Raw genomic sequence first — 27,988 nt, 5'->3', positions numbered from 1 at the left:
AAAATTGCTTGTCTCTGAGCATCTACAGAGTGAAATTCTGAAATTTTGTCAAACCTTCCTTCCTGCCCGTTTTTTTTGTTTCTTGCAATTAAACTTTATTAGCAATCAACTAGTTTTTCACAGCTCGTAAAGAACGCAACAGTTTTATTCACCCTTAAAAAATAGCTCTCTTGAATGTGATTTTTTTTAAATTTTATTTTATTATAGCAAACAAGCAAAGGTTCACATAAAGAAACAAAAACATAAAAACAAACAAACAAATAAAGAAGAACATAGAGGGAGACATACCATTTAAACATTTTACAAAATTTTTTTTCTTAGTACTTAATAACTCTTCCGTAATACCCATACCTTAACTAAACATATAACTTCGACTTTACTGCGAAGGTATCTGCATTTTTTCTGCTTACTTCAGCCTATCATTTGTTGCCAACCTTATAACTCTAATTTTCAAATCCACAGATCATTAGTTCTGACTTCTCTTTTATATACAGAAAGTCCATGAAAGGTTCTCAGATCTTCACAAAATTTGCTGTTGTTTTGTCCCTCAGCAGTTCCGTTAATTTTGCCATTTCCGCAGTCTCCAACATCTTTATTAGCCAATCATCTACTGTTGGCAATTTATTCGATTTCTCCTGTGTTGTGTGATATATGCCGTCAAATCAACTCCAAAAGTCCTATCATTAACAGAGTTGATCAGATCTTGCGAATTGGAGGACGTGGCTTCTTTTAATGAGTCAAGCCATCTCATTTTAGGCCTTATTGCCCCTCCTCTCTTCAAAGTTCTCTTTAATCAAAAAGGAAATGATCAGAAACTGACTACAAATTCCTAAAAAGAAAAAAAAAGTATTGTTAGATTTCAGGGAGAAACTGGATAAAGAGGAATTAAGAGAATTTCTTTTAATAACCCTGTTTTGGGGAGCTTATAGCTAGCCGCTATTGAAAACAGAAGGCTCTGTTTGGTGGATTCTTGGCCTGATCTAATAGAGTATTCTTGTGTTATTCAAAGCGTCATCAGACCACACCATCAAGCCTGGGCATAAATTGCTCAAATGTTAAAAATATTATTTGTTTTCCTAGCTGCAACCTCAGTATCTTCAGCATTTTCAGGTGCCTCAGAGCTGAGGTACCGCAAATGGAGTTAAGCCTGTGCAACAGGCCTCACCCACCTTTGTCCTGCTGCAGTCCTCTGAGACCACTCCTGTACCCCAGGAATTCTTCTGAGTATCGTGGTGTGTGTGTATTATGTGCCATCAAATTGCCTCTGACTTGTAGTGACCCTATGAAGGAAAGACCTCCAAAATGTCCTATCATTAACAGACTTGCTCAGATCCTGCAAACTGGAGGACGTGGCTTCTTTTATTGGCTCAAGCCATCTAATTTTAGGTCTTCCTCTTTTCCTGCTACCTTCTACTTTTCCTAGCATTATCTGGGAGAATCTTGTCTTCTCATGATATGACCAAAGTACAATAGCCTTAGTCTTGTCATTTGAGCTTCTAGGGAGAATTCAGGCTTGATTTGATCTAGTACCCAATTATTTGTCTCTTTGGCTGTCCGTGGTATCTTCAAAACTCTCCTCCAGCACCACATGTCAAATGAATCCATTTTCTTCCTGTCAGTTTTCTTCTTTCACATCCATACATGGCAAAGGGGAATACCACAGTCTGGATTATCTTGATCTTGGTAAAGATACATCTTTATCTTTAGGGATCTTCTCTAGCTCCTTCGCAGCTGCTCTTCCGAGTCTCAATCTTCTTCTGATTTCTTCTTTGCAGTCTCCCTTTTGATTGATGATTGAGCCAGGGAATAGAAAATCTTGAAGATTTTCTCATTGTCAACTTTAAAATTGTGTAATTTCTCAGTAGTCATTTAGGAGTGCCACAAATAGAGTTAAATCTGAGGAACAGGCTTCACCCACCCTTGCCCTGTTACAGTCTTCTGAGACCACTCCTGTACCCCAGAAGTTATTTTCATTAGTATTGTGGGGACCCTCAGAAATAGCATAGGAAGTGAGTGAAGTTTAATTTATTTGAGTTGCCTTTTCAGAAATGGAAAACAAGGTTTTTGTCCTTTGGGAAAAAAGCAGAAATGCCACCTTTTTTCAATTAGGAATCTTTTTCTTTGGGATCTGTATTTTCCAAGAACAGTTGCAGCAACAGTTATGCTTCTCAAGTAACCAGTCTCTCTTTCTTTCTCCTAGAGGATCTTGCTGTGGAAGAGACGCTGTCCCAGCTCTCTGCGGAGCTTCAGGTACTTGTCCGGTGTTATGCAGCCGTGCGTAAAGCTTGCAAAACTTTTAATTGTCCTCCAGAGAGGAATGCCTGTTGTAAAATCGATTTTGTTACCATGCAAAGTCAGTGTGCATTTTGCTTTCCAATCATGCTGTTATTGTTACATGTGGTTTGGAGCTCTTTCCTTTCTGAGGAAAGGCTCAAGCTGCAGGGACTTTTCGTATAGGAAAGAAATAAATCATACAAAGGGAACGGACAAATTTTCTCCTTCTTTCATAACTGTAGAATGTTGACATCTGTTTAAAGAATTCTGTAGGACTCTTGCTTACAGAGTGTTAAGTCCAGAGATTCAGGATGAACATTTATTTATTTAATTATTTATTTGATTTCTATTCTGCTCTGCTGGGAAGTGGGCTCACAGCAGATCACAACATTTTAAAATAGACAATACATAGAATAAAATTTAATATAAACATTAATAATGTGTCAGTTATAAAACAGCCTGCATGTTTTGCCCTACCACCTCTGACTAAATAAGTACTGTTCCTCTCCTTCTGAGTCTACATTAAAAAAAAGACCACCAAATTGGGAAAGACTAGAAGGAACAGATAGCGACAAATGCCGGCTGTGTGCACAAAATAGGAATTTTCCGTTATAGAGAGAGCAGCCCCATCTAGTGGATGATTTATAGTTAGCAGCCAAAGGACTCTTTAATAACTGCTTATATACCACTCTTCTGGACAGGTTAGCACCACTACTCTGAGCAAGGTCATTGTAGGTATTATCCCCACAATACTGCTGGGGAGCTGGGGCTGAGAGGAGTGGCTTACCCAAGGCCACCTGTTGAGCTCGTGGCAGCAGTGGCAGTCGAACCAGCAGAGTACTCATTTGCAATCCAACCACTTAACAACTAAAAGTGGAAGAATAAGTGGTCCATATAGCTGATCCAGGACATGTTTACTTGGAAGTAAGCACAGCTGAGTTCAATTGGATTTATTGCCATAAGTGTGCATAAAGTTGCAACCTTAGTAGACCCTTCTAGTGAAACAACTGGTGAATTTTTTGCTTGTTCAAATCATTTTTCCAGTAGGAGATCCTAACATCTAGCTATTCTTCTTCCGTCTGCTTACAAGCATGCTCCGTTACCCAAATTGATGGTCACCTTGTGAGTTAGGGGAATTCACAAGGAGAGGATGCGAGAGGAGAGTAACTGCAGGATCTTTTAACCAATGTATACAAGGATTGCTTCCTCTAGAGAACACTTTAATAAACAGGCAGATGTTCAACAGGAGTGGTTTTTTATTAAAGAAGTAATAAAAGAACAATTGCACAGAATACACACAGCATTCACCCACAGATCTAACTAGAAGTCAGTAAGGAAAGTGGGAAAGCAGTGCAGAGAGAAAGCTATATTTACCAATCCTGAAAGCAAGAGGAGTCCATAGAGGAGCGTCAATAAATGTCCAGAAGATGTCAGGTGGCCATCTTTTTCAACTTTTAACGGTAAATACGAAAATATTTGAATTGCCTTCAACAGTTTACGTAGGTTTCTCCTGATTTCCTGCACTTTCTAGTAATCCAGACATGTTGGGAAATGTCCAGAACTATAAATAAACGTGTCTCTTTACAAACTTTTCTGGGAGGTGGCATAAAGATATGAAGGAGTTCTAAATGTGCTATGCATTTAGATGTGTTAAATATAGAAGATAGGTCACTTTGCTGAACAAAAGGACCACAATGAGAAATAATCTTTACATGTGTTAAAGGCACATTGAGGAATTTGCCAGTTAGCACTTTGAGGTTCAAAAGCATGGAGGGTTTCCTTTTGATCACCCCAAAAGTCTTTATTGCTGGGATTGTTGGACCTGCTTGAGTGAAAGTGGTAGTCAGGAAAGAAAATTGGATGAGATTGAGTGATAAAACTAGATTCATCCAGTCCAAAGTGTTGTATTCTGACTGGTGTGGTAGGTGTGGCCCCCATACAGTAGTGGTCTTATACCTCTTCTGATTATCTGAATTATCTACATCTCCAGACACTGCATCAAATCCAACTGCTTTTGGGCCTGTCGATTTCAATGGGAGAGTTAACTTTGGCATTGCTGTCTCCAATGGATGTTCATTTATCCTGCATAAATAAGTCTGAATTTGTACTAATATTTTGGGTTTCCTATTCATCCCTGGCCGGGGTAGCCCAGGAAAGTTTGATCTCATCAGCTCTCAGAAGCTAAGCAGAATCGGCCTTGGTTAGTAATTGGATGGGAGACCTCCAACGAAGACCAGGGCTGCAGAGGCAGGCAATGGCAAACCACTTCTGCTCATCTCCTGCCTTGAAAGAGAACCAGTTTGGTGTAGCGGTTAAGAGTGCAGGACTCTAATCTGGAGAACTGGGTTTGATTCTCCACTCCTCCGCTTGAAGCCAGCTGGGTGACCTTGGGCCAGTCACAGCTCTCTCAGAGCTCTCTCAGCCCCACCCACCTCACAGGGTGTTTTGTTGTGGGGATAATAATGACATACTTTGTAAACCACTCTGAGTGGGCATTAAGTTATCCTGAAGGGCGGTATATAAATTGAATGTTATATGATGACGATGATGACGACGACAATGATGATGAAGAAGAAAACCCCACCAGGGGTCGCCATAAATCAACTATGACTTGCAGGCAGGATTTTACTTCATAGGTTTATCCATTTGTTCTTTGCTTCTCCCCCCCCCACAAGAGAGTTACATTATTTCCAATCATTATAACTGATTTGCCCTGATAATGTTTATGTTGCACCCTTCTAGATGCTGAACAATCCAGAGAAGATAGCAGAACAGATCAGCAAAGACCTCACCTGGCTTTGCTCCCACCTTTTGGCTCTCTGGACCCAGTTTCTGGAGGTGGTAACCCTGCATCCCGATGTCACAGCCTCTCTTGTCCAAGAGCATCACACTCTAAGGGTAACACCGCAAAGCAGTGCCCCGTGATATTCAGCTGAAGACACTGATAAAATGAATATTCCCAGAGGCTGGATCCTGCCAACTTCTTAGTTCAATCTCATTTAATTCCCCTTCATACTAAAGCTCCTGTCCTGCCTAGTTTTTATCCATTTAGGTCCCATGGTCCCAGACATAGCCATTTTGGTGATCAAAAGTGTTGGAAGAGGAGGATTCAGTGCTGTCCCTTTTCTCAGGTTTCAGATTTGGACAAACCAAAGATTTTGAAAGATAGAGAGGTCAGGGCACTCTGTTTACTGTTAACTGCTGCGACTATCTCTTTGATACGTAGATTGCTATTCTTGGGATTTCCTCCTCATGGCTTCCTCCATCTCCCTGTTCTCTTCCTGCCTTTGTTCCAGGTACCATCTCTCCCCTCCTCCTCCCTCCATCTGGGAAACATGGATTCAGGACTTATCCTATCATCCATGCCCATCCTTAGACTAAATAGGTGGATGGAAACTCTCTCCCCTCCTTTTCTATCAGAATATGGCGTTCAACAATAAAGAGCTCTTATTTCCTTTCTAAGTATAAGCAAGTGTATGCTTTGTTATTTTCTCTCCTGCACACACACCAGCCAACAGAACCAGCTCACAGCCACCTATAATCATACTTCCACTGTTAAATGATAGACTCTGCTAACAGCCCAAACATGGAATCCTTTAATTAGGCTTCTGGGGCCAACATATGGTTTATTTATAAAAAGGCACCCCCCATCCTTTTTTCACCAGTGGAAAAGCTGGTTGGATCCAACCTCATGATACTACATTAATCTGAAGGCATCTTAAGGCCTTACTAGGTTCTTTTATGCACTTTTAGGGATTCCGCAGAATCAAACATTCAGATACAAATGTGTCCAAGATTATATCTTGTGTTAAGGGTGCAATCCACTGGTTTCAGTTAAATAGATGGGTACCAGCCAACTGAGTTGGAAATTTAGGCTAGATTTCTGACAGTGTCAAAAGGTGTATTTTCAGGAGTGAATATTTGCCTATTAAGGAAGCACCCTTCCCTTGGGATACGTATATGGTTGCTAGTTCTGGGTTGGGAAATTTATGGAGATTTGGAGGGTGAAGCATGAAGAGGCTGTAGTTTGGGAAGGGGGGGGGTCTCAGCAGGGTATAATGCCAGAGTCCACCCTTCAAAGCACTCTAATCTCTTATCATCTGGAGATCTGTTGCAATTCCGGGAGCTCTCCAGCCACCACCTGGAGTTTGCCAACCTTAAGGTATTATTTGCCCTCTGGGCCCCCTAGTTAGGTAGGACTTCTTCTGTAACCAGCACTTATTACAATATATTTCAAGGGTGCGATGAGATCCTTGTGCTATCAGGGAACTCCTCTGTGTTAGATTTGTTTCCTGTCTGCTGTGTGACATGTTTTTTTTTTAACATTTGGGAAGAGATCTCACATTTAGGTTTTTTATCCTCAGAGCAGTGTAAATAGTATAAGACAACTTCCCTCTGCTGGTTGACTAAAGTCATTGCAAGTGGAGACAAGGGGATGCTTAAAATCCTAAATGACCCCCATTTACCCTTCCCCCCAACAAATATCTGAATGTCTTCCAAGATTTGTAAATTACTTTCTAGGCCTAGTTTCATGTGGGCAGCCATATTGGTCTGTAGTAGAAGAGTAAGATTCAGGTCCAGTAGCACCTTAGAGACCAATTAGATGTCTAAGGTGTGAGCTTTCAAGAGTCAAAGCTCCCTTTGTCCGACACACAGAGTGGAAAAGGGTCTTTAAAATCTGGGTAGAGAGTAGGAGGGGGAAATTAAATTGTCAGGAAGCTAGCTATAATACATGTTGTAATTAGGATAGAACATAGGTGTGAAGTGCATAACATTAGCATCTGTAATGCGGGAAAGATCGTGGGCTGAGGCAATCATACAGGGCTATGCATTGCAATAACTTACCTTGTGGCCTTGAGCATGCACCACCTGCAGCTCGGAGACAAAGTCAGTATGTGTCTCCCAAACACAGATTTAGTTTGGGTTCACAAATGTATTATTTGTTCATGGGTGTGGATTACATCAATTGAGAGAAAAAACAGACCATACAAGCAGGACAAGCTCCATTTTTCTGCTTATTACAGGAGTCACCAGACATCAGTAAGAATTCATTACAGGCAACATGCCCATAGAGTATGTTGAGGATGATATGAAGAATAACTCATTGTTTCTTCCCAGGTAAGAAGATTCTCTGAGGCTTTCTTTTATACTGAACAGCAAAAGCTGGCTGGGCTGACCTTTCAGGAAAGCCTGTAAGTAACTTTGGTTGCATTTCATTTACATTGTTCTGCACATAAATCATTTTGTACACTTTTTTAAAAAACAAATAAAGAATATTAGGTGGGTTTTTGGCATGGAGGCACCCTCTCTTGTTGAAAGGCCATTTTTGGACTTTCATTTCAAGCAAGGGTGGCTGTAGATTAGAGATGGGCATGAACTGGGAAAAAAACGAACCATGTGGTTCATGGTTCATCAAATTTCACGAACCACGAACTTTCATGAACCTGCCACTGGTTCGTGAACCAGTTCGTTTAGTTCGTGAAAATGTCACATCCAGGTCAGAAAACCATCACACCCAGTTCGCAGAAGTTCACTTCCGGGTCAGCAGAATGTCTGCGGGAAGTCCATCCCCTGTTGCCTAGCAAACTGATTGATTGGCACCAGGCTGTCTGCAGTGATGAACCAAAAAATGAACCAAATGAACCAGCCTAAAGTTCGTGGCGGGGGGAAAGGTCTTTCATGCCCTGATCCTAGAACTTGTCCTGGGGTGAAGTTGACAGTGGAGGGAAAGAGGAAATGATGGATGAAGGGGATAGAAGGGGAAATGATATCTCCTCCCCGCCCCCCCGAGAAAGGATTCAAACTCTGCTTAGTAGAGTGGTTGGATACAGGATAACATGATACACTTCAGGTATATGGCACTTTCCATATATTGCTAGATCTTTTGCATTTGGTTTAAGGGTATTTTTGTGGTGTCTGAAGTGAAGAAAAGCGAACCAACCAACATTGATAAATCCGTTGCACTGGAAATGCTGAAGAAATGTAGCAATGGGAAGTAACTTTTGCTTTCTCTTCTTCCCTTCCTAACAGCATCCAGCATCACAGCCAGGTTTCTTCAGAAGTCCGGAACTCTGAGTACCTCACCAGTATGCCACCCCTGCCTGTAGAGTGCCTCGACATTGATGGAGACTGGAGCACGCTGCCCATCATTTTTGAAGATAGATATATAGATTTTCCTTACAAAGGTGCATCACATGGACCACTTTTTGCTATGCCTTTTGGGCTAATAAACTAAATACATGAATGAAATGAATGTACCACTTTGTACTCACAAGCAATTCATGTTGAGGATTTCTGGGAGGGATACACAACAGGAAGGTCCAGAAAATGGTTCATATTAAACAATAACCTTTCTGTTGTACCTCGTGCAAGAGTTGTGTGTATACTCAACAGTACTACAGATATCAGTAATTTTTTTGCTCCTAAAGTGGAAATGCACTTGCTGTTCCAGATAACGGACAGCAGATATCTGCCTATTGATTGACTGATTGATATTTTATCATTTTCATTCATCAAATGATAACATCCATCAAATGCATCTTTAATGTGCTACTGGTCTGGAATTTTTGTTCAGTAAACCCGGAAGTATCCACTAATTTCATAATTAAGTTTTCAGTATAATAGCTATGCGTTGAAGAAGTTATGCACATAAGATCAATTGAGAAGCTAAAGAATCCTCCATGCTGAACAGCTATATTCATTTATTTACTTTATTTGTAGCCCTACTTCTTCTGGTCTTGTAAAGGCCCAAGGAGGATTACAGAATATAAAATGAGGCACTCACAATGCCGAGTAGCCTAGTGCTGTGCTGGGCTAAATGTTTGTGATGTTTCTTTTTTATGATGCCAGCGGCTCTTTTATGGAGAGCCTGAAGATGTTAATGAACAACTTTTGCTTTTCATTATCATGCACTATTAAAGCATGTTTGTGATCCAGTGAGGTGTGAAAAATGAATAGGAAAAGTCATTTTGCTGGGGAAAGGAGGAAGGGTAATGTTTATTGGGTGTACCCCTTTCTTGGTTCAGCATGATACAAACAGCAATATAGAGGAAGAAATATGGCATTCCCATCAGCACAGTGAAGAAGAAAGGGGACCGCATTAAGGCAAAACAAAAATGAAGAGACAACTGGTGCAGACAGATAATTGATAATTGTACGACCCAGTGTACAACAGTTTGATGATGTCACTTCCTGGGGAAACCCAGGTTAGTGAGTAGCTCTAGGAATCTCTGGAAACTCTATGGTAAAACCACAGTGTCTCCAGCAATTCCTAGAGCTACCTCCAGTCACTTTCAGGTTTTCCCCAGAAGTGCTGTTGACGTTCTGGTGCTGGTGCCTTTTTTTATTCCTCCCCTTTTGCTGCTTGGAGTGGCAGTGGGCAACAAGAACTCAAGGTTGAGGATTATTGCAGGGAAAGAGTGAATGTCGCTCCAGATGTATTGGATTGGATTTCTTTTTTTATTATTTAGATTACCGTCTTTCTCCTGAGCATCTCATAATCATTTCCTTTGCATGACTGCTTCCAAGGTGATCCTCCACGTGTAGATTTTTTCCCCCTGAAGTCAAACAGGATCCCAAATAAGTAGAGCTGCCACTGAAACGTTGAGAGATGTAAACTTTGAAATCATCTTAGACATTCCTTCTAAGGCATATATCAGAAGAATTGTATGGGAAACCAAAAGTTTCTATAACATGGGTGACATTTCCTACGAGGGGAAGGGATGTTCCACATATGCCTGTATTGTCACAAGGTACCACATCCAAAACTAATTGGAAACTCCTCAAGCAATATATCTATGCAATATTATCTGAAGTTAAATGTTTCTTTTTCATAAGATAGACAACATTCTTCATTGAGGAGAAGATTGTATATAAATGCACACAAGTGTTTATGAAATAATTATTTGTGTTTTGCATAAACAATGAAGTATACATGCATTTTTCTCATGCAAAACCACTAAAATGTTTCTTCCCCTTCCCCTTCACTGTCTTTTTCAGTTCAGGGCTTAGACATTTTATCAAACTATGTGGTTCCTGCTGTGGACAATTCACAAGTGGACTTAACAGATAAAAATGAGGGGTCCTCCTCAAATGATATCACTGAACAAGCAAAGGGAGTTTTTGCAAAAGATATCCCATTCATTATCCATACAGACAGGATAAATAGGAAATCAATATATACATGCAGCTATCTGGAAGACTCCAGGGTGGCCAAGACTTCCAAGGACTACAGCTCAACTCAGGTATATGGAATGGATGGAGATTGCCACACCCGTGAAAATCAACCACTCCCCATTAGCAATGTGACATCTGGCTTGCAATCAGATCTCCTGAAAAATCCTGCAGAAGGCCTTTGGACACCAGTGGAGTTTTCAGGAAATGATAAGCAAGTGACAAAGGAGACATACTTGAATGTAAACCCAGCCTGTAATGGCGTCCATGAAAAAGAACCAGTGCTAGTCATGACAGCCCTCTATGACGGTGATACTTGTGTACCTCGGAAACATTTGGAGGGGACAGTACTGAACCGAATAGCTAAGCATGACCCTTGTGGATCTGCTCTCATTTCAGACAAACTCGCATTTAATGAACAAAACAGCCAGGAGAAAGCGGTAGATCCAGGTGGTGAGGCTGTATCGTTGGCCTTGAGTACATTCGATATAAATGTCCATTTTGACTCGTTGAACCAAAGAGACAATGTTGAAGAGACCAACTCTTTTCAGAAAGAGCAAAGATTGCAGGAGTGTGAAGAATTTAGTTTGACGTCGGGGGCCATTAAGAGATCATCGTCGTTAATCTCTGACTCAGGAATCGAAAGTGAGCCCAGTTCAGTCGCTTGGTCCGATGCGCGGAGCAAGGCCTTAGAGCTGCCCAGCGATCGGGAGGTCCTCCACCAGCTTGTCAGAAGACACGCTATCCACAGGAACTCTCTGGAGGGTGGGCACACAGAAAGCAATACAAGTTTGCCGAGTGGCATACAAGCCTCCCTCACTTCTATTAGCTCCTTGCCTTATGAGGAGGAAGAGAGGGAAGCAGAACCCAACAAGTTGACCAAATCCATTTCTGCCCCTCAGATCAGTAGCCCTGAAGATTCTGTAGAGGATAAGGATATCTCCAAACATGCAAAAACCACGTCAGACTTGGACAATCTGGGAAGTTCAAATGACCATTTAGACACACACAATGTTTGCCTCGATGAATATGGTGAGGAGAAGAATTTGCACACAAGTCAAAGTCTGTATTCTGCAGATGGAGAGTCTTTCTCACACTGTGAGGTTCAGGCGTCAGACTTTTGCTATGTCATCCCTTCCTCGTCAGAGGTGATGCCCAGTGCTGTCTCCCCAGAGGATTCCTGTGGTAGTCCTGTTACCAGTGGCAACTTGGCAACAGGTGATTTGGAAATACCCACCTTTCAGGAAATTGAACTGGGCCACAGGTCCAGAAGTGAATCTTACTGTGCCGAACCTGAAAAAGGAGAGCTCAGAATTCCGGCCAACGGCACAGGGTGTCACTCTTCGGTGGCAGAAGTATTGGTTCCTGAGAGCAAAAAGGTTGTTGAGGTGGTCAACCTGTCTGTTTCTTGCACGGCTACGTGTCTTCCCTTTTCTTCAGTTCTTAAAGATACCCCACCAATGTCTGGCTTTTCCTCCAAGCAGGCCACTTATCCCATCACACACCAACCAGTGGGTTCCTTTGGAGTCATCTCCTGTGAACCTAGAGATAAAGATGAAGAAACCAATGAAAGAATGCTTAGGTAAGAATGTTGATGGTTGTTTTTTTTTTTTTCATTCCATTTTTTAGGTTAGTTAAAAATCCCAGAGACAAATGAAATGAATAGTGGAAGTTCCATGCTGGAGTTGTCAGTAGAGATGGGCACTAACAGAAAAAAAAATGAACATGATGTTCGTTGTTCGTTGCCATCCATGAATAGGGACTCATGAACAACCATGAACATGGCCCTGTTCACGAACAGGGCTGTGGTTGGCTGTTCATAGGGGCCAGTAGGCTCTCCTCCAGTGATCATCCAAGTTTGGTCAAGATCCCTAATGCACCACTCCCAGAAACCTGACCTGAGCAGGCACCAGGAAAGGTACCAATAATAAATAATAGCTTGGCCCCAGAGCCTGGCAGCAGCCCTGGAACCTGAGGGTGGGTAGATCCCTACCACACCACTCCCAGAAACCTTACCTGAGCAGGCAGCAGGAAAGGTGCCAATAATAAATAATAGCTTGGCCCCAGAGCCTGGCAGCAGCCCTAGAACCTGAAGGTGGGTAGATCCCTACCACACCACTCCCAGAAACCCTACCTGAGCAGGCAGCAGGAAAGGTACCAACAGTAAATAATAGCTTGGCCCCAAAGGCTGGCAGCAGCCCTGGAACCTGAAGGGGTAGATCCCTATCCCACCACACACAAAGGAAATTCAAGCTCCAATGCACTCTCTCTATCAAAATGCCAACAGCAGCTGTCTCCCTCTCCACTGTCTCCCCCATGGTCTTTGCTCTGTTGTAACAAATTTGGAGCTCCACACTTGGAAGGAAGACCTGCCTATCAAGCTAAATTGGGCTTAGATTGGGGTTTCCAGGGCAACAGAAGGAGTTCAGACAGAGTTCAGACAATCCCTGCATAAGTTGCCAAGGGAATTGATTGCAGGTGCCAGACTGGCTGGCTTGACGAACAGCAACAAACAGCAACGAACGAGGCTTGCAATGACCACCTGTTCATTTAGAATAGGGCCTCATGAACAGCTTGTTCTCAAATAGCAGATTGGGCTGTTCGTGGCTTTTGTTCGTATTGCTGTTCATGCCCATCTCTAGTTGTCAGCAGCTTTAAAAAAGAAGGGGTCCCAACACTGGTAGGAACCATGGTGCATGTGGAGAGAGAGTCTTTCTCCTCTGTGCCATTTTATCAACCTGAAATATTGCTAGGATGCCTCTGTTTCCCTTTTGCATTAAACATTTGGGCATACAACTTTAAAAATAAGTGTCTCCAATGGGTCAAATACCTGGAGAGAAGATATTAAAGCATGCCATTCCCGATTGACCTTCCTAGATGATAAACTCTTGATAGGTTTCTTGTCCTTTTCCCAAGATGCTAGATTGGCTCTTTGTAATTTTCTTGTGACAGGCTGTGCAGAGCACAGCATTAGAAAGATGCTGCATTTCCATAGGGAAATTTTGATATATTTAATGTTTAAATCTGAAAAAAAAATGGATGTGGATGTGTCTGTATTAGCTACCGTTACCCAAATTTCCCACCCGTGTTCATATAAATGGTAAAACTTGCTGTTCCTTTTCCAGTTCAACTCTTAATTAACTAGTGTATTCTCCAGTTTTTATCAGGCCAAAGAAAAATTTAAAAAAGAACTGAAGATTGAAGGATTTCTGTACAGTGACTTATCTGTCCTAGCTTCTGATGTCCCATATTTTCCACCAGAGGAAGAGGAGGAGAATTTGGAAGAAGGGATTCACCTGGTTATCTGCGTACATGGGCTGGATGGTAAGACCAGAGAGAGACATGAGAAAATTGGGCTTTCTGAATTAGAATGTTTGCAAAAGTTAGCCAGGAGTTACGCACTTGTAGAAGGCTGCCCAGTGGCATAGGATGTCAAAGTCATGAGGTATTAGGATACTGCACACATTCGGGATGTTTTGCTCACTGAGTAAATGTTGCTTATTTACAGAAGCTGATCAGCCTCCCCAGGAAGTAAATGCTTTACTTGTGTGTGTGTGTGAGAGTGAGAGGGGGGGGGGAGGGGGAGGGAGGGAGAGGGAGAGGGAGAGATCTGTGAAAAAAGTAAGAAAATACATTTTCAGAGATTTGCAGGCCAGATTTCAGAAGAAGAACTGGGACTTCAAAATGTCATGTCAGTCTGTGGCAACGTGGAAATATTTTGAGTAAATAAATAAAGCTGCTGCATTGGTCTGAAGAAAAAGGTCCATGAAACAAACATTGCAGTCCAAAGAAGATTTTCCTGGGATAAAGCCCCATGGATAGACCTGGGTAGGATTTTGAGGGCCTTTGGATTGCCCTCAAAAACCTGTCATATTTTCTTTATTAGGGCTTGCCAAAATAGCATAAAACAATATGTAACCTTTTGAACTTTTCAGAATTCATCATCAGGCTGGTCATTTAAAGAAAGTGTGTGTCTTTGTGTGTGTGTGTCTTTGTGCCTTTGTGTGTGTGTGTGTGTGTGTTTGTGTGTGTGGTATTTTCCCACCTTTATCATAAGGTTTTTCATTTACTTTCTGGGTAGAATGCCAGGCAGACATTAATAAATTGGGTACTGCTAGGAAGACTTGTTATCAAGCTGCTGGGAAGAAAAATGGGCAATTAAAAATAAAAAAGCAGTAGTTGGCTAAAAGACTCTTTCAGAACACACAGGCCACTTAGAAGTCCAACATCAAATAAAACAAAAACAAAAACATGGTGGGCATTATATTAACAAAACTGGAGATTAATGTAGATGGTAGCACTGGTTAAAGAGCCAATGGAAGGAAAACTGGATAATATTACCTCATGTTAATATTAATAATGAATGATAATAAAAAGTTAATTTAACGTTAATATTTTGTGAAACTCATTTGATCAATTCTGACCAAGATTGTCAGGTCTCCTGGGGGCCAACCCGGAGGATGGTGCGGGGCTGGGTTGTAGGGGTGCTTACCTCTCACATGTACACTCCTGTTACCACGTCCAGCACAGTGTGGAAGTGATGGGTCATGACGGGCTGATTCTGTAAAAATCTACACGAAACTTAGTGTTTGGGCTGATTTTTTGAGAATTAGCCCTTGTAGCAACCTGTCAATTCTGCAACATGCCGGAAATTTCATCATTTTTTGGTGCAACAGGTGAGTGTGCGTGCATTTCCTGTGTGTGCCTCAGGCCTGCCTCTGGCTTTTCCAGGTGCCTTTTCCCCCCACTGGCCTGGTGAGCAGTGGCTGGTGGAGGCTGACAGTGGGGGATCCCCCATTATGGCATGGGATCTGGCAAGCCTAATTCTGACCAATCCGGCTGGAAAATTCTGCACAGTTCTTAAACAACCAGCTCAACACTCCATCACCACTAAAAAACCCCACCCTCATGAGTCATTGTGGCACTGACCAGGACTATGTGCGCTTTTTCAAAGCACACTTTAATTGGTGCCATCCATTCATAAATTGTGATGGATTCAGCTTCAAATGCTGGGATTGCTGGGAAATAAAGAGGACAGGAAGATTGCCACTCCCCCCACCCCTTTGTGGCTAGCCTGAAATGGCAGTTAGTGATGGAATGCTGAGGGGTTGACAGTTGGAGTAAACTGATGAGTGAGGGGAGTTGAAGCCTGGCTTCTGACCAGAGAGGGTCAGCCAGAGAGTCCTCTGTGTGAGGAAGGAAGGGGAAGGTGTACCCTTTAAAGAAAAATCATTACATTATATGAAGCACTTTCAGTCCTTGAACTAAAGTGGGAAAGACAGCACTAACTTATGTGTATAAACAAGAGATCTGGGAATTGTAGTGGACCAAGGAAGTGGGTAGAAAGGAGTCTCCCCTTCAGCTACAGGAACAGGGTTATAGCTGGGGCATTATAATGCCTGCCCAGTATCTTGAAAGGATTTGACTCAGCAAAGTACCCTAAGGTCTGCAGAAAAGAAGAAGTTGTGCTATGTGTGTGTGTGAAAATAAGAGCACCTAACTTGGAGTGTCAATCTCAGAAACAGCTTACTGTAACAACTTTTCTGATAACACCAACATCTCTCATACAAGCCAGCAACTTAAGAACCATACTAAGTGTTTTGTGCTTCACACCAGTGAAGTTTTCTGTTCAAAAACCTCTAAATTATTTCAGTTTTAAACACCAGCCTATATGCCTTCTTATTTTACGTACTTGTAAATACACCTTCTGTTTCATTTTGAATCTCTACAAGCCTTGTGTGCTAGTTTCCGTTTAAGGGAAGCGCAAACTTCTGATCTTTCCCCTACTTGGTCTTTGATGCATAACCGTACCACTCATATGTTCCTGAAGGGTGGGACAAGAAAGCAAGTAGAAGCTAAATTTCAACCATGCTACTAAAGGCTTCCCAGCCCAGTATTGGGCTTCATAGGCTTAGGGCCAAGCTACACATGACGAATGACACTTGAACGGCAAGTGGATTGAGTGGAGGGCAAGTGAACAGGGAGAAATACACTTGCCGTTCAAGTGTCATTCGTCATGTGTAGCTTGGCCCTTAGAGAGGAGAAGTTTTACCTCAGGGCAGAGGAAGGTCAACCCAAACCTGAGTTAGACAAGGGTTTGTGAGTGACGTAAGTCTACTATTTTCTCCTGTAGTATCTCTTCCATGAAGATGTCTGAAGTAAAAATTGAAGCTTGTTAGCTTGTCCCTCCCAAGACAGAATTTCTAAGGTATTTTGAAGGAGGCTCAAAAAAAGGTTTGATAAGATGACTGATGTTTCTCAGAAGGAATTCACTTATTCTGAGATTGTTACCAGAATTCACCAACTATGAAATCTGAAGCAAATTTAGAGGTTCCTCAGTGAAACATTTGAGGGAAGAATTTGGTAACACTAGATAAATGTCTTTTTGAGGTTCATGCTCCTTTATCATCCCTCTCCTCCATGGAATGGTCAGAACATTCAAAGCATTCAGCAGTCTAATAACAGAGTCTGATAAGTGCCAATTATCCGACAAACACAATACCGTCTTGGATAAGCTAATGCAGGCACAGTATGCCCACATGACTGGATCCATAATCCTGGAACACCCAAAGCAGGGAGCCAGCCCTACAAACTTGACAGTCTTTCCATAGTCCTTTCAGACATTCATTTATTTACAAAATTACAGCTTTCTGCTCTATCAGGGCCATCAAGATTGCTAACAAATAAAATCAAAGCATTATAAAAATACATCCCAAAACCAATTAAGAACAAAATTACCATAGGAATATGAGAAAAGCCCTGCTGGATCAGAATAGTTCATCTAGTCCAGCACCCCGTTTCATATCCTTCTGTGAAAACACACACACACAACACAATTAAAAATAGGACATAAATGTCATTGAGATCACTGAGGGATCACCAGATAAAACAAAAAAGTCTTCATCCTCTGGTGGAAGACAGAGTTAGGAGGACAGATTAATATCCCTGGGGATGGAGAACCATAATTTTGGACCCTCAATTGAGAAAGCCCTTCCTCGGGTTGCCACTTGTCTAACCTCAGGAGGTGGGGGCAACCCAGTCAGGGCCTTCAAAGTTGGGTAGGTTTGTATGGGAGTAGGTGGTCCTTCAGAGCTGGTGGACACCAGTTGAATATTCAAACATATTAGGAATGATCGTTCAAAAATGTGCAAATAGCCTTCTCAATAAAAGAAGGAAGTACTTATAGATGGCCAGATGAGTAGACGATGTGCTTCCTTATGGAATCCATTAACTTAGAAAGTGATGTGTTTTTTTTCTTAAGGTAACAGTGCAGATCTCCGGCTAGTAAAAACATTCATCGAATTGGGTCTTCCTGATGGAAAGCTGGACTTCTTGATGTCCGAACGGAACCAGGTATTTTAGTTTTTATATTTATATTTTATATTTCAATTTATATACCGCCCATCCCAGGGGCTCTGGGCGGTGAACAGTTTAAAATCGATAAAAACAAAAACAACAATACTAAAATCAATATACAAAACAATAATGAAATAAATTAACCAAGTGCAATGGTGGGGAGAACCCTCCTCCACCCCAAAGGTGGGAGGCCGACATGGCACCGCCCCCTTCAACCACCAAACACCCGGCGGAACAGCTCTGTCTTAGAGCCAAACTACAAGTGACGTCTTACACAGGTTGGACACTAGTCAGCTTCCCTCAAGTTTTGATGGGAAATGTAGGCATCCTGGTCTTGCAGCTGTAATGGAGAGCCAAGCTGTAAAACCAGGGCGCCTACATTTCCCATCAAAACTTGAGGGAAGCCGACTAGTGTCCAACCTGTGTAAGACGTCACTTGTAGTTTGGCTCTTACATGCCCGGCGGAACGATAATATGTCCCGCTGGGCCCGGGTCTCCATTGACAGAGCGTTCCACCAGGCGTTCCACCAGGAAGCGAGGCGGGCTTCCTTAGGGCTGGGGACCACCAGTTGTACCCATCCACATTCGTACTGTACAGTCCACACTGAATGGCAAACTTTACTGAGTGTATAGTGGTAAAACCGCCAAGTATCTATCATGGAGACATCGGTTTGTGTGGGTGAAGGGAAGGGATTGCATATAGCAAGGATCTTAGTGGAACTTTATGACTCCTGATTGAGTAGGTTCTGGGTGGATAAATCAGGAAAGGAACAGAATTTAAATTTTGTTAATTTAAAACCCTCCACCTAGGATTGCCAGGTCCCCGTACCATCCCAGCAGGAGGGGGGGGGGGAGATCCAGCAATCAGCTTGATTTTCTTACCTCCACCATGCAGAACAAGGCAGCAAAGAGTTATATAGGTAATAATGAACAGAAACTTGCAACTCTCTCAGAGTTCAATTAAATAACATGTTCTTGCACGCCAAAACTTTGTTATGAGTCAAGACCCAATACTCCTCAAGTCCATATAAGTGTTTTATCCTTCTAATTCATTCCCCTCTCTCTCTCTCTCTTTTAAATTGAGTTCCAACAGATTGGACAACACAGTAAACAGACTGCAAGCTACAACTTGAAATACATTGCCCTGCAAAAACCATATAATCACAGCAAGAAGATCAGTGACACAAATTTTAAACACTGCCCCTGCTCTTTACGCAACAATTTTCCAGAAACGCGGTTCTCCGATTAGCCTCATACAAAGTGATAAAGGTAAAGGTAGTCCCCCGTGCAAACACTGAGTCATTACTGACCAATGGGGGGATGTCACATCACGACGTTTTCTTGGCAGACTTTTTGTTATGGGGTGGTTTGCCATTGCCTTCCCCAGTCATCTATACTTTACTCCCAGGAAACTGGGTACTCATTTTACTGACCTCGGAAGGATAGAAGGCCGAGTCAACCTTGAGCTGGCTACCTGAACCTGGCTTCCGCTGGGATCAAACTCAGGTCATGAACAGAGCTTGGGCTGCAGTACTGCTGCTTACCACTCTGCGCCACAGGGCTCATGTGATAAGGGCCCAGAAAATCTTCTCCAGGTCCATAGCAGACAGATTCTTCCTCTGCCATTAATCTCCATCCACTGCTTCTGTTGGGGTAAACCAACTTGTGGTGGGGGTGTTACAGGTGCAGTCAGTGCACAGTCTATCTAGAGTGATAAACAGGATTTCCCCCTCACTACAGCAGAGTGGATCCAACCATCCTCCTTGGAGACTCCCTCCAACTCTTCCTCCAGCAGAGGAGCCACTTAAGTTGGAGGTGGCTCCTTCGGCTAGAGAAAGATTTCAAACTTTGCTCAGTGAAATGATAGGATTGGGGTAGGATCTCTCTCAAAATGTTTCCAAGTGCAACACTTAATTCGGCTCTCCCATAATGCAAACTATTCTGTTATAGAGAAGGAGAGGGTGCTCTCAGACCACGGGGATGACAACCAAGCTGTTTTCCGCTACTGGTCATCACAGTGTCAAGAAGTAACCAGGCATTCCTCTATCATGCTTGGATCCAGCTGAGAGCCCCACTTCCTTCTGTTACCACTGCTGAAGCTATGAAGGGCAACTGAGCCCGCGGCTATTGACCCCCATATCCATGGCAACCTCTACATTAAGTCATCAAGTCTAGACTACAGGGATCAGTTCCCCTAGAGAAAAGGGCTGTTCTGCAATGGCATTCAATGGCATTATAACCTGCTGAGGTCAGCTTTGGAGGGTTGACGCTAAGGCATTGTACCCTGCTAGGCTTGCCAACTTCCAGGTGGGTCCTGGAGAACTCCTGGAATTGCAATAGATTCCAGACAACAGAGATCAGTTCCTCTGGCAAAAATGGCTGCCTTGGAGGTTGGCATCTATGGCATCCATATCCTCCCCAGTCTCCTCCCTCAAACCTCTAGGAATTTCCCAAGCAGGAGTTGGCCATCCTACTCTACAATGAGAAGAGATGAGACTGCCTCAGGCAGTGGATTTTGGGGGCATCTCAACTGCTGCCCCTGCCTCACCCATGCCACCACCCAAGCCACGTAAAACTGTTTTCCTCCTCATCCCACAGGTGTCATTCAACACAGTGAGGCAAAACTGGGGCCCACTCAATTAGGCAGCCCTATTAAGCATGAGAAGTTTGCTATCTTGTGTTTTGAAATGCCTGGGGAACGAAGAAGAAAGGGCTGTTATCTGCTCTGGCTCCTGGGTGGTGCATTGTGGTGGGGTGGAGAAGGGCAACAAGGCATAACATCACTGCTTCCATAGTGCCTGGATCTACCCCATCTAGGAATCCTTTTCCAAAGGAATGTTTTGTGCCAGTCTTTCTTTGTGCATGACATTTTATCCTTCAAAGAGTTCAATGATCCATCCATGATTTCCTCATTCTGTATATTATCTTCACAAATCCCCTGGGAGGCAGGTTATACTGAGTGATAAGCAGGGCTTTTTTCCAGCTGGAACACGGGGGAATGGAGTTCCGGAACCTCTTGAAAATGGTCACATGGCTGGTGGCTCTGCCCCCTGATCTCCAGACAAAGGGAGTTTAGATTGCCCTCCACGCCGGTCGGCGGCGGGGAGGACAATCTAAACTCCCCTCTGTTTGTAGATCAGGGGGCGGGGCCACCAGCCATGTGACCATTTTCTCCAAGGGCAACCCACTGAGTTCCACCACCTCTTTTCCCTGAAAAAAAGCCCTGGTGATAAGTGAGAGGTCCAATGAATAGGGATATGAATTCTGGCCTCCCAAGGCCTAGTTACGACTCACACCATCCTTTCACACTGTCTCTGTTGGATGAGATTTTGGAAGCCATTTTGGAAGTCAATTCTGCCCTTAAAAGCAGGATGATAATATAATTAATACATCGTTTTTAAAAAAGACTCTACTGTGTACTTTTTGATTAAGTGGAATTTTTCATTGCTAAATAATCTGAACGTAAGATACCAAGCTTTGGAGGAACTCATTAATTATCTGTGCGGACAAAACAAACAGGCAAGAGCCTATATTTAGTTTACGAGCTAGTTTAGTGGAAGGCAATATTGCAAATTGGATGTGCTCAGTGTTTTCCTTTTGAAAGCGGCGCAATTAACAAGATGGATTTTGCCACAAAAACACATTAATTACGAGATATGTTTCTCGCGAATTTCTTTCCCGGCATTTGATGATTATTTCCCTGGCATCTCATTCACCTTCAATTTGATTCACAGTCTATTGGATTACAAAAAACACACAGTTCCAGATGATAAGCGTTTGGCTTCCCAGTTCATCTAAATTCACTTCTTTCATCCTGTCATTCCAGTTTATCACAAATGGCGACATCATGCCAAGATAACGAGTTGTGCAAGTGCTTTGCTGGCCTGTGTTAAGTAGTAATTAGCAGTCCAATGCAATATGGAATTTTGTTATAACGATGCAAAATTGCGGTAGCTTTCTTACGGTCAACATTCAGCAATAATGTATGTTAATTGTAGTTGTCCAATACAGGGAAACTGATGGTGTAATTAAAAGTAAATAAATAAAAAAAACTCTGGCTCACAAGCTTCTGGTTTCCCAACCAGTCTTCCAATTCCACACTTTGGAAATGCAGATCAGAGTTCATGGAATTGGAACGATGAGAAGTGGCCAACAGTGAGTAAGAGTCAAAAGTGTGTAAGGCCTCGATTCGCAGAAGGAAAGACCATGGTGGGGAGAAGATTTTCCAGGACCTAAAGCTTAACTTAAATTCTGTTTCCTACAATGGAATCTTGATTAGAGGTAATTGTGAACATCCACAAAATCAAATCAGGAACCACTCCCTTGAACAGTTTATCAATTCAAATCCTGACATCTCGGACTTTACTTCCTATGAGGAATCTGACACTATTTCCATTTTCCTCAGTTTTACTCCCTTCTCTTAGGACAAAGACCTGTGGCGCAGAGTGGTAAGCTGCAGCACTGCAGCCCAAGCTCTGCTCATGACTTGAGTTCGATCCTGGCAGAAGCTGGGTTCAGGTAGCCAGCTCAAGGTCGACTCAGCCTTCCATCCTTCCAAGGTTGGTAAAACGAGTACCCAGTTTCCTGGGGGTAAAGTGTAGATGACTGGTGAAGGCAATGGCAAACCACCCTGTAACAAAAAGTCTGCCAAGAAAACATGATGCGACATCGGCTATGGGTCAGTGACCTGGTGCTTGCACAGGGGACTACCTTTATCTTTACGTACCCACAGGGCTACAGAAAGGCACACTGAAGTATTTCTGAAGGTTTTTCAGTGTCTGCCAAGTAAGGAAAATACCATTTTTAGGGAAGTCTGGTTGAACATTTCTATGAACATCATCAAAAATACATTATGTTCTCAGGAGCTGGGATTTCAGAGCTCTGCATTATCTGAAAGAGAATAAGCAACTTTTTGAACAATTGCTTCCTGTATAGAGGTTGAGGGTTTCCGGTTTTCTTTTTCAGAATGGTGTGTGTGTATGTGTGTGTGTGGGGGTCTTAATTCAAACTGCAGACAGGTATGGATAATGTTATTCTGGGGGGGAAAAGTTTGTGGTGTATACTCTTATAATACTTAAAAATAAATCCAAAAGTTTATTTTGTAACCCCAGTCCCATCACGGCCATGGTAGTCTCTGTAATTACTCTCTCAACATGTCCCTCTTTTTTTGGTCCACAACAATACTGAAAATTGAACAAGAGACCCAGCAAATGATACCATTATCTCTTTAACAGATGGATACATTTGCCGACTTTGATACGATGACCGACCGGTTGCTGGATGAGATTATTCAGCACATTCAGTTGTACAATCTGTCGATCTCACGAATAAGGTAAACAGAATGTTCGGGTAAATAGGGTAAGGGGTGAAAATCACAGAGCAGACTGGAAATAAAAGAGTTAAGTGAAATCCATGTGAGAAGGAATGTTGTAAATACATACAGATGAAAGAACCATACTCACTGTAATTCTTCTAATGTCTCGACAACAGCTTCATTGGACACTCCCTTGGCAACGTCATCATCCGTTCGGTATTAACCAGGCCCAGATTTCGCTATTACCTCAATAAGCTGCACACTTTCCTGTCACTGTCTGGTCCTCACTTAGGAACCCTTTACAACAACAGTACTCTGGTTAGTACAGGTAAGAATATTTGGGGGGGAAATTAGCTCCTTTAAGAAAGAATATACTACGAGTATTGATGCAATGTTCTCATAGACGCTTTGATTTTGTTTTGGGATTTGTTGAGTAGATCCTCAGAAGCTTTCATTATCTAAAGCTGGTAGGTATTTTGGTAGAGTACATGGCCTGGCCACCCGGACCTGAATAGCCCAGCCAGGCCTGATTGCCTGAGGGCCAAGCTACACATGACGAATGACACTTGAACAGCAAGTGTATTTCTCCCTGTTCACTTGCCCTCCACTCAATCCACTTGCCGTTCAAGTGTCATTCGTCATGTGTAGCTTGGCCCTCAGATTTCAGAAGCTAAGCAGTGTCTGCCTTGGTTAGTAGTTAGTAGTTGGATGGGAGACCTCCAAAGAAGAGAGAGAAAGGTGGATTTTTTTAAAACTCTCATTCATCCACCAACTTTTTTGCATGCATATTTCAAATGTTGTTCCAGGCTTGTGGCTCATGCAGAAGCTGAAGAAATCTGGCTCGCTTTTGCAGCTGACTTTTCGGGACAATGCAGATCTTCGGAAGTGTTTCCTCTATCAGCTGAGCCAAAAAACAGGTGAGTCGTGCTGTATTCAAACTTCAATCAATCCATCATTTATTATGATCAAAGGCCAACCACATTAAACAGATATTAACAGAACAGTTCAAAGAATATACACAATTAAAAAGTACAATATAATGCACTGAATCAGCACTGTACCTTGGTAGACTCTGGTGGCTGCACAGAATCTTACGACGGCATCTGAGATTCCAGGCTCAGGGTGAGATAGAAGAAAGGAGATGTATCATTCATCCGATTGTCCTGGGATTGTTTGGAGGAAAGGCCTAATAGGCTGGAGAGCTAGTCTGGTGTAGAAGTTAAGAGTGGAGGGATTCTAATCAGGAGAACCAGGTTTGATTCTCCACTCCTCTGCTTAAAGCCAGCTGGGTTACCTTGGATCAGTCACAGTTCTTCCAGAGCTCTCTCAGCCCCACCCACCTCACAGGGTGATTATTATTGGGATAATAATAACATACTTTGTAAACTGCTCTGAGTGGGTGTTAAGTTGTTGTGAAGGGCAGTATATAAATCGAATATTGATATTATTGTTATTATTATAAACGAGTGTCTGAAATCATTGTAAAATGGCAATGCAGCAATACTTGTCCAACGATTTTCATTTCCTCAGTTGCACAAGGGCATAAAGGCGCATGAAATGGGACACCACAAGATCACCCATCTAGTAAAATGAATGGGAGAAAATTGAGATGAGCCAAAGTGAAAGCTATCCTGTGCTTGGGAAGCAGTAAATTAGCTAAAGAGTTTGATAACACCAATTTCTTGTTCTAAAAGTGATATTATTTTACGTTAGAACTTAAACGTTGTTGAAGTTTGATGTCCCAGATGCTTTGCTTAATTTCTGTTTTCACTTTTAAATAATCTAAGACTAGTATCCAAACTTCTATTCAAGTAAGCAATATTTAAAAGATTGGAAAAATGCATAATGAAAAGCAAGATTTCCAATATGGCCATGATATCTTTCTAATCCTTCCTTCTCCTTACTCTACAATTTCCAAGGGACACAAACTGCAATTAAAAATGGCAGCCCCAAGTGGAGTCATCCCCTTCTCTCTCCATACTGTGCCATACTTATCCTTGTCCTGATTATTATTATTATTAGTAGTAGTAGTAGTAGTAGTAGTAGTAGTAGTAGTAGTAGTAGTCGTCGTCGTCGTCGTCGTCGTCCACTTTTTCTCACTGAGATCCAAGGCGGATTACAACAGTGCGAGTGAAAACACAATATAGTCAGCAGCTAGGACATTTACTGAACAAAGTACAATAATAAACTATGGTTAGGACAAGCAAGGAAACAGATACAGTAGGGAATGGTAGTAGAAACATTTTAAACAAGCATAAAACTGAGCACAGAGGTGAAATCTATCTGAAATTAATTTCTATGGCATGTTTAGCAGCATGGAAGTTTCCTAGTTAGGTACATATCTACATCAGCAGACAGCACCCAATAGCATACCTTATACTTCCCGACCATAAGCCCACTTTTCTTCCAGGCATTGCATGACCCAAAGCATGGGGGGGGGAAGCCAAACTATTTTATGAAACAAACATTAGAACAACTCATTAAAAGCATTAAAACATTAAACTCACTAAAAATATGAAAACAACTCACTAAAAAATTGTTGCCCCAACTAACTTTATCCATCGTTGATTGCTTTCCTACCTGCCTGTTGGTGACTGCCAGTTATTTCTTTATTGAGAACTGCATCTTCTCTTTACCGTTTCGATTTTCCACAAGATTCCCTAAGGGAGCCTAAACTAATCCATGGGATGAATTTCCTTGTTACAGGTCTTCAGTATTTCAAGAACGTCGTTCTGGTAGCCTCGCCCCAGGACCGCTATGTACCATTTCATTCTGCAAGAATAGAAATGTGTCGATCAGCTCTGAAAGACAGGCACACAGGTAAGCTTCTTTCTGAACTCAGGACCCAACCAAATTATTCAAGAGGGCTTTTTATTCATATACGAAGGCTGTACTGTTGGGAGGGGGTCCCAAAGAGATGCATGAGTAAAGGGACAGAGACTATAGACTTTACTTCTATGTACACTCTGTTGATGTAAGTATGATCCTACTGTATAGTTCCTATGTTGTTTAATATGTCAGTCTTAGAATTGCTTATGCTCTGTTTAGAATTTCTTCAACTCTATAGTAGATTCCTGCTAGTTTTAAAGCTCTGCAAATTTGCATTTATATACCCAATTACATAGCTTATTGAAATGCCTTTGAAATTGGCTGAACTGACTCACACTGTGTAATCCACCCTGAGTCTTAGTGAGAAAGGCGGAACACAAATAACATAAATATTTTTTTAAAAAAATGGAACGTCTATGATGTGATCTCCCAAGTGTGTTGATGATGATGATGATGTTCTGAGTTTATATACCACTCTTCTTGACAGATTAGTGCCTCACCCAGAGCAGTGAACAAGTTAGTGCTATTATTTTCCCCACAATACAGCTGGGGAGCTGGGGCTGAGAGGAGTGGCTTACCCAAGGCCACCTACTGAGCTCATGGCAGGAGTGGAGTTTGAACCAGTAGAGTGCTGATTCACAGCTGAACTACTTAACTCAATCAGAATAAGGCTACTATCCACCTTCCTTCTTCAGTAGAGTGGAGAGTGCCCTCAAGTCATAGCTAATTTATGGCAACCCCTGGCAGGGTTTTCCAGGCAAGAGACTAACAGAGGTGGTTTGCCACTGCCTGCATCTGCAACCCTCATCTTTGTTGGAGGTCTCCCATCCAATTACTAACCAAGGCCAACCCTGCTTAGCTTCTGAGATCTGACGTGATCAGGCTCATCTGGGCTATCCAGGTCAGAGTCCTTCTTCATATTGGGATAATAATACCAGTTGACATGACAAGATTGTTGTAAGGCTTGCAATATATATAAAATGATTTGAATGCTCTGAAAGGGCCCATGGTGAGGGTTAGAGCATCTCCTTGGTAAGCAAAAGGTCGCAAGTTCAATCCCAACATCTCCCATTAAAGGGATGAAGTAGGAGGTGATGTGAAAGATGTCCATTTGAGAGTACGGAGAGCTGCTGCCAGTCTGAGTAGACAATACTGACCTTGATGGACCAAGGGTCTGATTCAGTATACGGCAGCTTCAAGGGTCTGATTCAGTATAGGGCAGCTTCCATGTGTGTGCACCCATGTGTGTACATTCAACATTTGTGTATGTGAATTAAACACATTCATGGCAGTGCATAAATGTCCATATTTATCAACTTCTCAAGGTCCCATTTATGCCGAGATGATCAACAATCTCCTCCGGCCTGTCATCGGAGCGAAGGACTGCACTTTAATCCGTCACGATGTGTTTCACGCTTTGCCGAATACAGCCAACACGTTGATCGGGCGAGCCGCCCACATTGCAGTGCTTGATTCGGAACTGTTTTTGGAGAAGTTTTTCCTTGTGGCAGGACTCAACTATTTCAAGTAGGACTATGAACCTAAAGGAAACTCCAAAAGTGGAACATGGATTGGGGGGATAAAATTCTTGAGTGAAGAAGATGGCTGCATTACTCGAAATAATGGAACAAGTCAATGGCGAGGTGGGGTGCACTCCATCCATTTATTTTAGGAAGAATAAAATGCTCTGGCTATCTGGTATTCAAAGGGCCAAACATTGGTGCTTTTTGAAAGATGTAAACATATACATGTTCAATTTCTGTGTCCATTTATGTTCAGTCATCTATGTCTGTATATTCAAAGTGGTCTCAAAAAGTGGAGGCTCCTACTCTGCTTTGGCTTTCATATATGTGATTGGACCAATCTCCTTTCCCCACCCATCCAGCCTCTCTTCCATCATTTAATTTGTACCAGGGAGGGGGATATTTCTCTCTTGGCACTGCCTGGTCATTGCAAGCAGAAAGAAGCCAACTCAGGTTAAATTCCTCTCTTTGCGTGAGTCAGAATATGTGAGAATATAAGTAGAAATCCATTGGTCTCTGT

The 27,988-nt window shown here is 42.4% G+C and overlaps 1 protein-coding gene across 1 annotated transcript in view; it reads left to right on the top strand.

Moving 5' to 3' along the window:
• The window catches only part of FAM135B (family with sequence similarity 135 member B), a 157,774-nt gene extending 130,298 nt beyond the window's left edge, over nucleotides 1-27,476 (top strand). The window contains exons 8-19 of the mRNA XM_054985916.1: nucleotides 2,201-2,250; nucleotides 5,017-5,172; nucleotides 7,393-7,466; nucleotides 8,305-8,459; nucleotides 10,273-12,028; nucleotides 13,604-13,770; nucleotides 17,708-17,799; nucleotides 23,037-23,134; nucleotides 23,293-23,444; nucleotides 23,923-24,033; nucleotides 25,823-25,936; nucleotides 27,271-27,476. Coding sequence (XP_054841891.1) covers nucleotides 2,201-2,250; nucleotides 5,017-5,172; nucleotides 7,393-7,466; nucleotides 8,305-8,459; nucleotides 10,273-12,028; nucleotides 13,604-13,770; nucleotides 17,708-17,799; nucleotides 23,037-23,134; nucleotides 23,293-23,444; nucleotides 23,923-24,033; nucleotides 25,823-25,936; nucleotides 27,271-27,476 — 3,131 coding nt within the window. The remainder of the gene's footprint in view (nucleotides 1-2,200; nucleotides 2,251-5,016; nucleotides 5,173-7,392; nucleotides 7,467-8,304; nucleotides 8,460-10,272; nucleotides 12,029-13,603; nucleotides 13,771-17,707; nucleotides 17,800-23,036; nucleotides 23,135-23,292; nucleotides 23,445-23,922; nucleotides 24,034-25,822; nucleotides 25,937-27,270) is intronic.
• The last annotated feature ends 512 nt before the right edge of the window (nucleotides 27,477-27,988 follow it).

This window comes from Eublepharis macularius, chromosome 7 (genome assembly GCF_028583425.1).
Source record: "Eublepharis macularius isolate TG4126 chromosome 7, MPM_Emac_v1.0, whole genome shotgun sequence".
NCBI lineage: Eukaryota > Metazoa > Chordata > Lepidosauria > Squamata > Eublepharidae > Eublepharis > Eublepharis macularius.
This window is presented reverse-complemented; position numbering and strand designations above follow the sequence as displayed.